Here is a 12,480-nt window from a genome sequence, read left to right on the forward strand (position 1 = left end):
TGAGATAGTGGTTATAGCCAATAGAATTTGCGGGTGCATCTAGCATCTCCCGAATCCTGGGCCCCAATGTAAATGAGACTGCATCCCCACCATACAAAATTATGAATTATTCCTTCTCTTCCACTGTGTACAGTGCATACATTTCAGTAAATAGAACAAAATGCATAATTCTGATTACTCCAGTATTGGAACTTTCATAGATTCCCATGCATGAATCATTCCACATCGTCAAGATGGGAGTCCCCGGTATACATAAAATAGCAATAGAAACCATTACAAAAAAAGAAACTAGGCCATTCTAGTTTTGTAACATATCCACCTCTTTTTGTAAAAGAGACCAAATAAAATGAACACCCAGTCAGATTAGCCTCACCCTCTAGAATCTTCCTGAGAGAACTACCCTCAGATTTTCCAACGCATGTTGTACAAGGGAGTCTCCACTGAGCTCTGCTCAGTTTGTTCCTATCAACCTTATTCCTACTGTTTTTTCACCTGTTTTTCTTCAAGAACTGCTTAGACTACATGCCAACATGTCTGACAGGAGAAGAAAGCCCTCTTTAAACCATGTGCAACCTGTTCTAAGAAGATAATTTATGTGGCGGACAAGCACAAGGATTGCATTTCCTGTCTGTATCCAGACCATAAGGCAGCAGACTGTAAGGTATGCCGGACCTTCTCAACAAAATCTTTGCGAGACCGTGAGGGGCGCCTCTTGACCTGGCTCCAGAAGCTTAAGTCAAGGAAGGAGCCAGTCTCCAGTGATAGTGATGAGGCCTCCTCCGCTTCATCTTCTAGGAGGTCTGTAAAAAGGGGTAGGTCTTCTTCTTCACCTTGTAAAGACCGTCCAAGTAAAGCTTTGAAAAAGACCTCTCATAGGTCTGAAAGGCGCAGTCCTAGCAAATCTCCTCACCGAGGTGTAAAGGAGAGGGAAGGACTATCAGCAGGAGTGACACCAGAGAGGAAGTCCAGCTCAGTTCCTCAATCTTCTCCTCAGGCAGGTCCAAAAGCCTTCAAAAAGCCCTCATCTGTTCCTTCCGAGGGCAAACACGTTAAGAAAATTCATCCGTCGACGATGCTGTCAACGACTCCATCGACGAAGACTTCAGAGGTACAGTCAAAGTCCTCATCTACTTCAAATCTGACTCCATGAATGGGCTCGTCGACGGAGATTTCCCCCGTCTCCTTCGCCTATGCTGCAAGATTCGGCATTGACGGCATTGACGCCGGTTGTGACTCTGTCATCGACGATGGCGTCAACGACTTCGACGTCGACAAGGATGACGATGGCAGTGCTGACGACGGCAACCACGTCTACTACTACGACGACGACAGCAGCATCTGCCGCAGTGGTGACGACGATCTCGGCGACAGTACCGGCGATGGTGTTCATGTCTTCGTCGGCGACCCTCACATCGTCGTCGACAAGGGAAAAAATTGCAATCACTATCAGGAAGCGCCACATTACCCCTGAGATGACACCTCTACCACCTGCACTCCTCCTTGAAGAGGAGGGATCTGAGGAGGATGTAGGGCCGTATGGGTACACGAATAGCCTGTTTCAGTTGCATGTTAAGTGCCAGGACACAGATTCTGAGGAAGAATACGTGGAGAAGCAGCAGTATGATCCTCCCTTGGGTTATCAAGAGGTCTACCAGCAACAGATGGTCTCTATGCCTTCCTCCCTACTAACAGACTTACAATTTATGCTTTCGGACTATAGACAGAGATTCCCAACACAATCTCCGGCTCCGGTTGGGGTACCAGTTACAGCTGTTTCACCTGCACTGCCTTCTACCCCTCAATTGCCACCGTCACCACCACTGCCCGTGACTCCAGAATCCACCGCCAATCGTCCCTCTCATCCAGGATGATACCTCCGATGAGGACCAGGGCAAAGTCACTCTTCCAGATACGGAGTGGAATCACTATATCATTCCTGATCCAGCTTCGCCTTCACCAGCTCCAGTGGATTCTCCCCCTGGAGACATAGGGGGTTTCCATAATTTGATGGAAAGGGCGGCTAAGAGGTTCCAAATGCCCATACCCACAGTGCAATCCAAATGTTTCTTATATGACTTCAAAGAGCCTTACAGAAAATCAGTTTGGACCATTCCTATAGTTGGTCATGTCTGGGACAAGGGTCTAAAGGTGATGAGAAATCAGCCACGGTGCTTCCAGTACTGCCTCGCCTTGAAAAGAAATATAAAACCCCTGAGGATAGCTCAGCTTGCCTGGTCAGTCAGCCTAAACCAGACTCTGTCATCTCCCAGGCAACCCAAAGAAAGTCCAAAAATCCTTCAGCTCCCCTCACGACACCTCCAGATACAGAGGGCAGACACCTGGATAATGCCGGCAAGAGGTATTCCTCCATGTCCAGCCTGATGGTCAGGGCGGCAAACGCCTAAGCAATACTTGGTCGCTGCAATCGTCAGATGTGGTGTGACCTTTCTCCCTATCTAGATTAATTGCCAGAAGATGCGAGAATGGAGGCAAAAATGATTCTTCAGGAGGGAGAGAGAACCTCTTCAGAGGTCATTGACTGTGCAATGGGCATTTCAGCGACTGCGTTCCGCTCCCTAGCGGGAGCTGCTGTCCTTCGTCGCCAAGGCTGGCTTTGAGCTACATGGTTTCGTCCAGAGGTCCAAAACAAAATCTTGGATCTTCCCTTCGATGGAGAGGCGTTCTTTGGGTAGCACATTGATGATGCGCTCCAGGACATCAAAAAATACACGTAGACCGCAAAAATCCTTAGTGAATCTGCAATACCGCAAGCTCCCCTTTCGTGGGGCCAGAGGCAGAGGCCTTCCTACCTACAGAGGAGGATACCAGCAACAACGGTATTCCTCATATGCATCAGCCTCTCAATCTTACCACCCGCAATATAACCAGCGGCAGGGTCAATCATCCTCTTTCTCAAGATCTAACACCAGAGGACGACAAGGACGCCGGGGGAAGGACTCCTTTAAGTGTCAATAGCGGCTTGCTGGCTCTAACTACTGTTCCTTCTCCTCCTGTAACACCAGTGGGGGGAGAATCTCACATTACTTCCACAACTGGTAGAAAATAACATCGGATTGTTGGGTTCTGAATATCATTCAATACGGCCATACTCTGGAGTTTGTCCATGCACCGCCTCCCAAGCCCCCTCCCGCCACCGAGTCAAAACATCTTCGTCTTCTGCGTTTAGAAGTCCATCACATGCTCCTGAAAGGGGTGATAGAGCCGGTTCCTCTCTCTCAATGGGTAGAGGGTTTTTACTCCCGGTTCTTCCTTGTTCGGAAGACCTTGGAGAAGTGGCGCCCTATTCTAGATCTGAGGGAGCTCAACACCTATCTCATCAAACAGCTGTTCCGAATGGTTTCCTTGCAGGACATCCTTCGACTCCTCAACTCAGGAGATTACATGGCCTCATTGGATCTAGAGGACGCATACTTTCATGTACCCATCCATCCAGCCCGCAGGAAGTTCCTTCGCTTCACAGTAGCCAAGAACCACTTTCAGATCAAGGTCCTACCATTTGTACTCAGATCTGCTCCGCGGATCTTTACAAAAGTACTAGCTCCTGAGCCAGCTTTTCTGCGAAAGCAACAGCATCAGGTTTTCCCTTACCTGGACGACTGGTTGCTAAAGGCTCCTTCCAAGCACGCGGCAGAGGATTTAGTCACGACGTGCACACATCTTTTCGACAATCTGGGTCTTACTCTCAACACGGAAAAGTCGACTCTGTGCCCATCCAGAACAGACCGGTTCCTGGGGGCCATTCTGGACACGTCCCTCAACAAAGCCTTTCCATCCCTGGAGAGACCAGAAAAGCTGATGGACATGGCCCGTCTACTTATAAGAAGGCAGTCACTTTCAGTTCGCCTCTACAAGTCCCTCCTAGGGTCCATTTCTTCCTGCATTCCTCTGATTCCTCACTGCAGGTTACGGATGTGCCCTCTCCAGGACTAGCTAGACTTGCAGTGGCGCCAAGTGGACGGGTCCTTCGAGAACAAGATCTTTGTTACCGTGTCCATGAGGGACGCCGCATCATGGTGGACGAGCGGGGGAAACATTTTGCAGGGCCTCTCCTTCAGGGTAACCCCAGCTCCTCAAATAATAACCACGGACGCCTCGCTGGAGGGCTGGGGAGCGGCCGTTGGCTACCCCAACGTCGTCTTCTACATATCAATCTGCTGGAGCTCAGAGCGATTCGCCTGGTCGTACAGGCTTTCCTACTCTACTAGGGAAGAAGACTATGTCCCTACCTGTAATCATGAGGGGCCTGATTCACAGAACTAATCTGAGACAAAATCCTAAACTTACTATTTTTAGTATTCACAGAAGGCATTTAGTAGTAGTTAAGTTAGGATTTTGTCTTACGTTTGACTTAAGACAAACTTAAGACAGACTTAAGACAGACTTAAGACAAAATACTAACTTTACTACTACTAAATGCCTTCTGTGAATACCAAAAGTAGTAAGTTTAGGGTTTTGTCTCAGATTAGTTCTGTGAATCGGGCCCGCGATTCTTACCAAGTACAAGTGTGAGCCACAGATATTACTGTGATTATAAATTTCCTAAATGAGAGGTTATGTCTACCCGTCTTTCTACATAGCTGTGGCCTGTACATAGCATCTACTTATTACCTGCTGCAACAATGGCTTGTGTAAATAAACCTTTCAGAGTATACCACCCAGTCTGCGGTGTACGCTTTGTCATTCCATCATTTTCAGATGTGTATAGGCAGCTTCCTGGTCACCAATAACAAGATGGAGTCACTAAGTATTTTTGTGGAGAATAAACTTAGTTTATGACCCTGAAATACATGAGGCATGCTGGCCAATCAATACGGTCCTTATAAAGTACAGGTTAGCGCAAAAACCTAGATTTGCTGCAAGAGGTTGGTAATTATCACAAAAGTTAGTAACTAAGGTCACACATACTTCTTATCTGGTATAGACTAGACTAGGGTAATTCCATGTGAGACAGTGATATTTATGAGGCAGTCGATGATTCATTTGATGCAAATACTCAATGATGCTGTAATCCTCACCCTGGCAGGCAAGTACGCACAATACATTGGTAATTGAAAAAGAGGTTAAGTTCAAGAAATATGACACCAGATAATGACTTACTAGTAAATGAAACTATAAAGTATGGGAAATGTCACTAGACACTGACTTGTTTGTATTTTTCTACAGAAGAAAACCTTGATGACTTGAATGACTTACTGAATTCCACCAACCTTAATGCTTCTATTGTTGACCACGTTGTGTCCCGTATGGAAAGTATTTTAGCAGGAAACATACAACCGAAAATGGCAGGCATGTTGGTTGGTGTGGTGAGCAACTTTCTGAACGTTGCACCAGTTCTCCTGGCCCCAGTTTCACAACGGTATGTCCTTATGTGACGTCCTTTCAGAATTGCTTGTGAAAATATTAAAAGAAGTGTTTGGTATGTTGGCTAATTGTATAATGCTTTATGTGACCCTACGATTACCTCTAAGACCTGGTGACAGGGACAAGAGAGCTCGACAAGAAGGGACCAGGAGAGTGTAAAAGAGGAACAACAAGGGGGAATGAAGGAGAGTTGTGAATGGTGTGGGTATTCCAAAATGCTAGCATCTCACAAAATGTAGCAATACTGCATTGTGAGCTGCACGCCTTAGGCAACTCGCCGGCAGATACAGAGGGAGAAATGAATACAAGAAGAGAAACAAAACTTGTCACTTAGGCTAAAAGAGATTATTGTTTAAAAATCCAGGTGTTTATAAATGTGTTAAAACTCATCACCTTTAGCTCAGCATGTAGACACAGGGGCAAATCATTACAGACTTGGGTGTAGTGATGGAAACAGATCTATCACCTTAAATCACAGATATGGCTTTAAGCATCACAAAAAGAGATTGCATGGAAGAGCACAGTCATTGATTCTTGGTGTACCACAGGAATTTCAAAGTCAGAAATGTAAGGGCCATTCGGTGCACCAATCTATGTAGAATTGTCTTAGCTTTGAAAGAGACCCTGCTGTGGATGAGAAGCCAGTGAAGAGATCTAAGCATTGGGAAAATGTGCTCCTGTCTTGAGAGACAGGTGATAAGCCAGGCAGCAACATTCTTCATTAGCTGATGGGTATAGAAAATCACGAAATCTCTAGTCTCCCAGACTCTAAATATTCTGCGGAGGGGAGAGGATTCTTAGGATACAGGATACTGCCCCCTAGCTTATACACGTATAACAAAAGGGTATCCTATAATAATATTTATCCAGTCACCATTTTTGTGTTTCCTTAATGTCCAGCTTGAATCTAGTGGCAAAGTGAGCAAGGGACCCACGTCTGGGCATACCATGCCAACTTAGGGCAAACAAAGCAAACACAAGGAGATGATGGACGCAGCGCTGAAACTTTTCAGTCACAGATCTCGCCCTAAGTTGGCAGGGTATGCCCAGACGTGTGTCCCATGCTCACTTTGCCACTGGATTCAAGCTAGCCTGGCTGATGAGGGGTGTTACCCTGAAACCAGTCCCAGGATGCTTGTTTCCGGGTCCAGGGAAGACATGGCTTGGCAGTTCAGGCTGGACTATTCCCATGAGGTGCAGGGTCAAGACTGATTTGCATTTAGCTGTGTCTGAACTGTGGTGGCGAGGTGGGCTAAAGAACGATGATGGATTCAACCCAGATCTGTGACTGGGGGTGAGTGTCTGAAAAGTTTCAGTGCTCCGTCTATCATCTCCTTGTGTTTGCCATGGCACTGCATTGCCAGTAGAATATTCCACTGCTTTTGAGGTGGCGAATCATATGTCACCTGGGTCCAGGCTATCCATCCTGGGAGTTCCTTCAATATTGGTGGTCATAGTCCAAGTCCTTTATACTTAGGCGAGGGTAAGAACAGGAGTGAGTAATCTGAAATGGGTGCTCTATATCATGTTCTATGAAGATAATCTAGGCTCATTCCTATCTCCTTAATGGGTCAATCGGAGTAGTCTCGCTTGGAACAGGCAACCAGAACCTTCTGAGGCTTGGCAGAGTTCTTGTTCATGCTCTTATTATCCCAGTGTTATATTTTCCAGTCTTACTTACTTGTTAATCATAGAAAATCATTTGACAATAACGTTAAAGGCCATTGACATATGGCATATATTGTCCAAATATGTTACCCAGCAATGTTGATGACAATCTACAAGAAGTGCCTAAATTTAGTTCCCTGTTGATGCTCCGTTATAAAAGAAAAGTTAGTGTACTTCCAGTAAAGTATCTGAAAATATCCTGATGGCTCCCACTTGTCAGAAACCATATTACTACATATTTGACTCTCTTTAAGAGGCTAACGTTCTGGGGGCTGCATATGGAACTCATCTTTGGCTCTGTTATGAGGCCCCAGGATCTGATTTTGAAGCATTTCTAAGACATCTGGATCTTTACATCTGTAGAACTGATTTGATAGAGCTTGATCTACGATCTTGTTGTTCATTGGCTCTGATATTAGTTTTAATGTGTTATTTCTCATGAACAGAACCGTATACAGTTCTTTGCTATTTATAGTCTGGGAAGGTTTACTAAACTCTGACTGGTACATCAATGAGATATTAGCTTCTGTTTGCTATAGCTGGTTGACGAAACCGAAAATGTGTGATGATGATTAGAGATAAAAAGTTTAAAAGTAAATTAAAGGCACCCATGACTGCGCAAACAGCAGTCTAAATTTGAATTTGGAATGTTTAAGCACGATTTTTCCTGGGAATTGATACCGTTAGGAAATTACATTTTTTTTCAAAACTTTTGAGAGATATGTTGATGAAATGTGAGCAATTATAATGATAGAGTTATGATAATTTTTACTCTTAATCACCTACGCGTATCTAGTTATTACCCAATAACAAACTTTAAATAAATTATTTTCACAATCATTTTGGACATAATGTTTGATCACCAAAAATATTTAAATAATTCATTTAAATCATCATTCTGGTGGATATTTTTCGCTTTGTTTTATGCTTTGCTACCTCTTTTTGATGTAATAATGTTACATTTTTGACTACATCATTTCCTGATAGCGCGTTGATACGTTCAATGTAAGTTTGCACTATAGAAATATGATGAATAGAATAAATGTCGTCTACAAGAGATTTGCCCCAAAACACATTCGTAAGTTAAAATAATTTTCTCTGACATGCAGAAAAGCATTTTATATTAAAAAACCTTTTTTCTACAATTTGAACAGGATCATTACAGTTGTGGATACTGTCGGATTCAAACTAAACTTTTCGTCCCAGTCAGTAAATTTTACCTCTCCCTCGCTGGTTTTGGCAGTGACCAAAATAAATGCAAGCTCCTTCAGCGAAACGTCTTTTGCAGTCCAGAACTCAGGGACTTTACAGGTAACACGATTGTGTTTTTTCGACGGTTTATATAAATGAAATTTATAGAGACATTTAAATGCAAATGGTACAGGAAGTAATTAGAATTACGGAAGCCCTGTGGCGCTAAAATAAGAGGTCACCACAAAAAAACGTGATGGTGGCCGTCACTAAGGGGCATATTTACAAGGAGGCGATAATAAATTATCGCCGCTTTAGCGTCCGTTTTCGGCCAAAAAGCATCGACAATTCTATCGCCTAATTAGCAAGGTCACGCTAACACGTGAAACCTTGCTTTAGCGTGGGGATTCTTAACGCCCAGCTTTGCATCTCTAATGAGATGCAAAGTGGGCGTTCCTGACATGATAGGAGAAATGTCACTAAGCGACATTTCTCCTATCATCAAGCCCCACGCTATGAAGCATAGCGTCAGGAAAAGTAGCGATAACCCCTGTTATCGCTACTTTCCTTAAGCCTGCTTCAGGACTGACTTAGCCATGATATCCTATGTAAGGTGGATATCATGGCTAAGTTTCTGAGTCCCTATCAACAAGCTAACGTGAGATTATCGCTGGGTTTCCAGCAATAATCTCACGTTAGGCAGTTAGCGTGAGGATTTTTATCGCTTTTGAGATAACCGTTGCTAATAGCACGCTATCTCAGCGATAAAAATCCACGCTAGCCGGCGATAATTATCCTAGCGCTAAGTGCGCTTAGTGATAATTATCACCGGTTGTTGTTGATATGCCCCCAAATTAGCTTTTTACAAGAGACTTGGTCAGCTAAAGTCATATAACATGGGAGATATAGTTCTGCACCTAAACGACACCCTCTACTAGCAGTCTGAAGGGTAAGGTCGAAATACATTGATCCCCATCAATATAATTATTGGAAAAGTGTTATATTTAATCAATGTAATTTTTTTTCGGGTGAAACTCTGAAAGCAGAGACTCTTGTAATAATGCATCCTAATTATTCATTCAAATTGATTATCATATTTAATGTAGACACACCGCGAGTGCATTTCAAAGATACTCGTACAATTTTGAGTAAAATATTTTACCCTTATACTTTGTGTGCAGGCTAATTTGGATACCCAGACACCGATAAACAGTTCTGGATCTATCACTCTCCCAGCATCACTACTGGATAATTTGGGAGCCCAAAGTAAAGATTGGGCTTCAAGAGTACAGTTCAACTTCTTTGAGAAGGCATCTCTGTTCCAGGTACGCTTTGAAAGTTGCTGTTAATAATAACTGATTATTTCATTGGCTGGATTATTATTAAGTTGATTGAATAATTCACGTGTTTTTAAAGTACTTAGCATTAGCTTATACAAAAGTGTGAACAGTGAGCCAAAAAATGGAACCTTTATTGCTAAAGTCTTCTGGAAGCCATGTGAATTGCTACCTGCTTGGAGCAGTACAGGGGATGTTCCAATGAAATAAAGCAATTAAGAAAATGATTGTTTGTAATCGTTCACTACCAATGCACAACTCAAAATGCACCTTTGTCACTCAAAGCAGCAAGTGATTTCATCTCCTGAACTATGGCTACCAGATGTGATGCGTTCCTGGGCATCCACTGTAACTGCACATGAATAACACTTAAATCAAAGCACCTCACATAGGCACTGCAGTAATTCTAACAGTTGAGTCTAGCCTATGGAATTAGTGTTCACAGAAAATTCTCACTTCTACATCCTATTCCACTGGAGATAAAACCAACTGAAATACAACAGAATTCACATGTATTATTCTTGGTAGCAAGAGAGAGAGGACTGCACAATTTTGCAAAGTTCTAAGATTGATGTTGAACACCTCTGGTTAGATTGTATTACTTCTGGCTTGTGAAAATGCCACTAGTAAGAGGTATATGAACTGCAGAGTTTGAACTGATTGCCCACTTTAGTGTAGTTTTGGCTTTCAGACAGTGTCCACAGAATGACTGGTTCTTCACAAATAGTAGCCCGTTAACATCTATAAATGAGTTTAAACATAAGAAGCAGACATGGCCATTTTATTGTACTCGGTGCATTTTTTGAAGGTCTTTACTAAACAGTTGGATACAAAATGAAAACAAATTTTGTGCAACACTGGATTCTTTAGCTAGTGACATTCAGACACCCCTTGAAATGTGTTCAGTTCTCGATCCCACTTCGCGATCTTATAAGATCCATGCAGGTGCTTTCATATAGCAAAAAGATTTTCCTTCGATTGTCTGTGCATTGGACAGTGTGGAAATCAATGCTTCATAACATGACTAACATACTATGCAACAGAAGATGAGCTTTAGCATACACTGTACTTCAGCAAAAATGAATTGACTCGAACTGGAATTAAATTCTAGCTAGCAGGCTAATCAAAGTCAGGGTTGCTAGGAGCACGCGCTTCTCAATTGGAGATGTGTAAGCGAACCACGGACTGAAATTCTGGAGACATTGGCCAAGTGATCAAAAGATAGCCTATCACATTCAATGACATAACTGCCTATAAAAACATAATAAACTTTGTCAACTTAAGGGTTAAAATATCCCATTTAAGAGGAAAGAAAATGATATTTTTCAAAAGGAAATTTACAGCCATTTTCTGCACTGGGGAATAGTACATGGGAGAAACATTAAAACAACATACGGAGCAGTTACCTGTGAAAATATAGGTGTCTTTCAAAATTTGCCAAAAGTGACAACATGCATACTGGTCAGATAGTCAGGCAAGATAGTCAGGTATATATGCATATTTTATACCTGGGATTTACATTTATTGGCTTTGCATTTATCAACGTTTGCTGTGCTCATCCTAGATAGTTCATAGATAGAAAAGGCTTCAATATTTATACATATAATGTTTCCTTACTATCTATTCCTCATATCTTACATTGTGCTAATTTTTTTATACAGGATCCCTCCTTGCAGAACGAATCTCTGGTCAGCTATATCATATCTGCAGCAGTCTCCAATCTTACGATCAGCAACCTTGCAACGGATGTTACTATCACACTGAGGACCAGCATACCACCAAGTGAGGTGAGACCAAGTTAGCTGATAATGGAGACACATTGCTATCAACTTATTGGTGGAATCTTTTAGATAGAATCAGTGCCAAGGTACAGTTCCAATACCAGAAAATACAATATATAAACCTTGAAAGGGAAAGCACTTTAGGCTTAGTTCAATATTACACATAGTTTTGTATTGCCTCCATTTTCAATAAATAATGCTTATCTATAATATTTGTAGAATGTGACTGGTAAAATGAAGAAAAAAGAAAAGGCAAATACATAAAACGAAATTGGATCAGAAAGAGAAAGGAAAACTAGGATAATATGTCTCTTCCAGCATCTCTGTGTATACAATTACAAGGCTTACCATACACTGAAATAAAACAAACCTTGTATTGTCCCTCTGTAAATAGCATGCTCTCAGGTTAGCAATCCCCAACTGGACAACACAATACGCCATATTTTGGCTGATCCTTTTGGTTACCTCTTGATCCCTTTTTGCCACCACACTAATCTTTGCCAACAGACCAGAATTCTTCCTAACTTTGTCTCAAAGCATACAACGTCTTCTTGGTTTCCCAGGATATCTCTTTCTTGTCTCTGCTATTGTATGTGGGCACTGAAAGACTAAGGCACTGAAGATGACTGAGGATGGAAAACAGAACTAGAGTTCAACGAGGAGAGATTCTCTAGACTCACAGGTGTTATTAGGAAACTAATGGCTGAAGACCTATGCCTCATTAGGTCACAGCAAAGCTGAAAATAGGTTGGGTAGAAGAAATACTCGCTCAAAACAGTGCCTGGTTAGTAACAGCAAAATTAGTCAAATAATAGAGGCCATTTTGTCACCTCGGCTTCTTCACCCATCAGCCTACTGGTACAGTGGGTGTTATCACCCAACAAGAGGTACAAAGACATACTCATAATTCTCTGGTTCACCACTCTTGTCCTTAATGCTCTAGGAATGTTCTGTGTGAGTTAACATGCATGAGGTTGTAGCCTTTGCTACAACCTGACTTGTTGGGTGAATGAAGCACATACTGAAGGCTGACTAGGACTCGTTTAATAGGAATTAAGATCCTCTTCTCCTCCAGTGTTGCCGACTGAGGACAGAGAGTAGGAAGACACACTGTTCGCCAT

General features: G+C 42.6%; 1 protein-coding gene across 3 annotated transcripts in view; it reads left to right on the forward strand.

Annotated features, from left to right (window-relative positions):
* The window catches only part of ADGRG2 (adhesion G protein-coupled receptor G2), a 900,557-nt gene that overhangs the window by 728,641 nt on the left and 159,436 nt on the right, over window positions 1-12,480 (forward strand). For all 3 annotated transcript variants that reach the window (XM_085622206.1, XM_085622207.1, XM_085622208.1), the window contains 4 exons: window positions 5,185-5,377; window positions 8,205-8,361; window positions 9,423-9,566; window positions 11,240-11,365. In XM_085622206.1, coding sequence (XP_085478332.1) covers window positions 5,185-5,377; window positions 8,205-8,361; window positions 9,423-9,566; window positions 11,240-11,365 — 620 coding nt within the window. The remainder of the gene's footprint in view (window positions 1-5,184; window positions 5,378-8,204; window positions 8,362-9,422; window positions 9,567-11,239; window positions 11,366-12,480) is intronic.

This window comes from Triturus cristatus, chromosome 8, assembly GCF_964204655.1.
Source record: "Triturus cristatus chromosome 8, aTriCri1.1, whole genome shotgun sequence".
Taxonomy (NCBI): domain Eukaryota; kingdom Metazoa; phylum Chordata; class Amphibia; order Caudata; family Salamandridae; genus Triturus; species Triturus cristatus.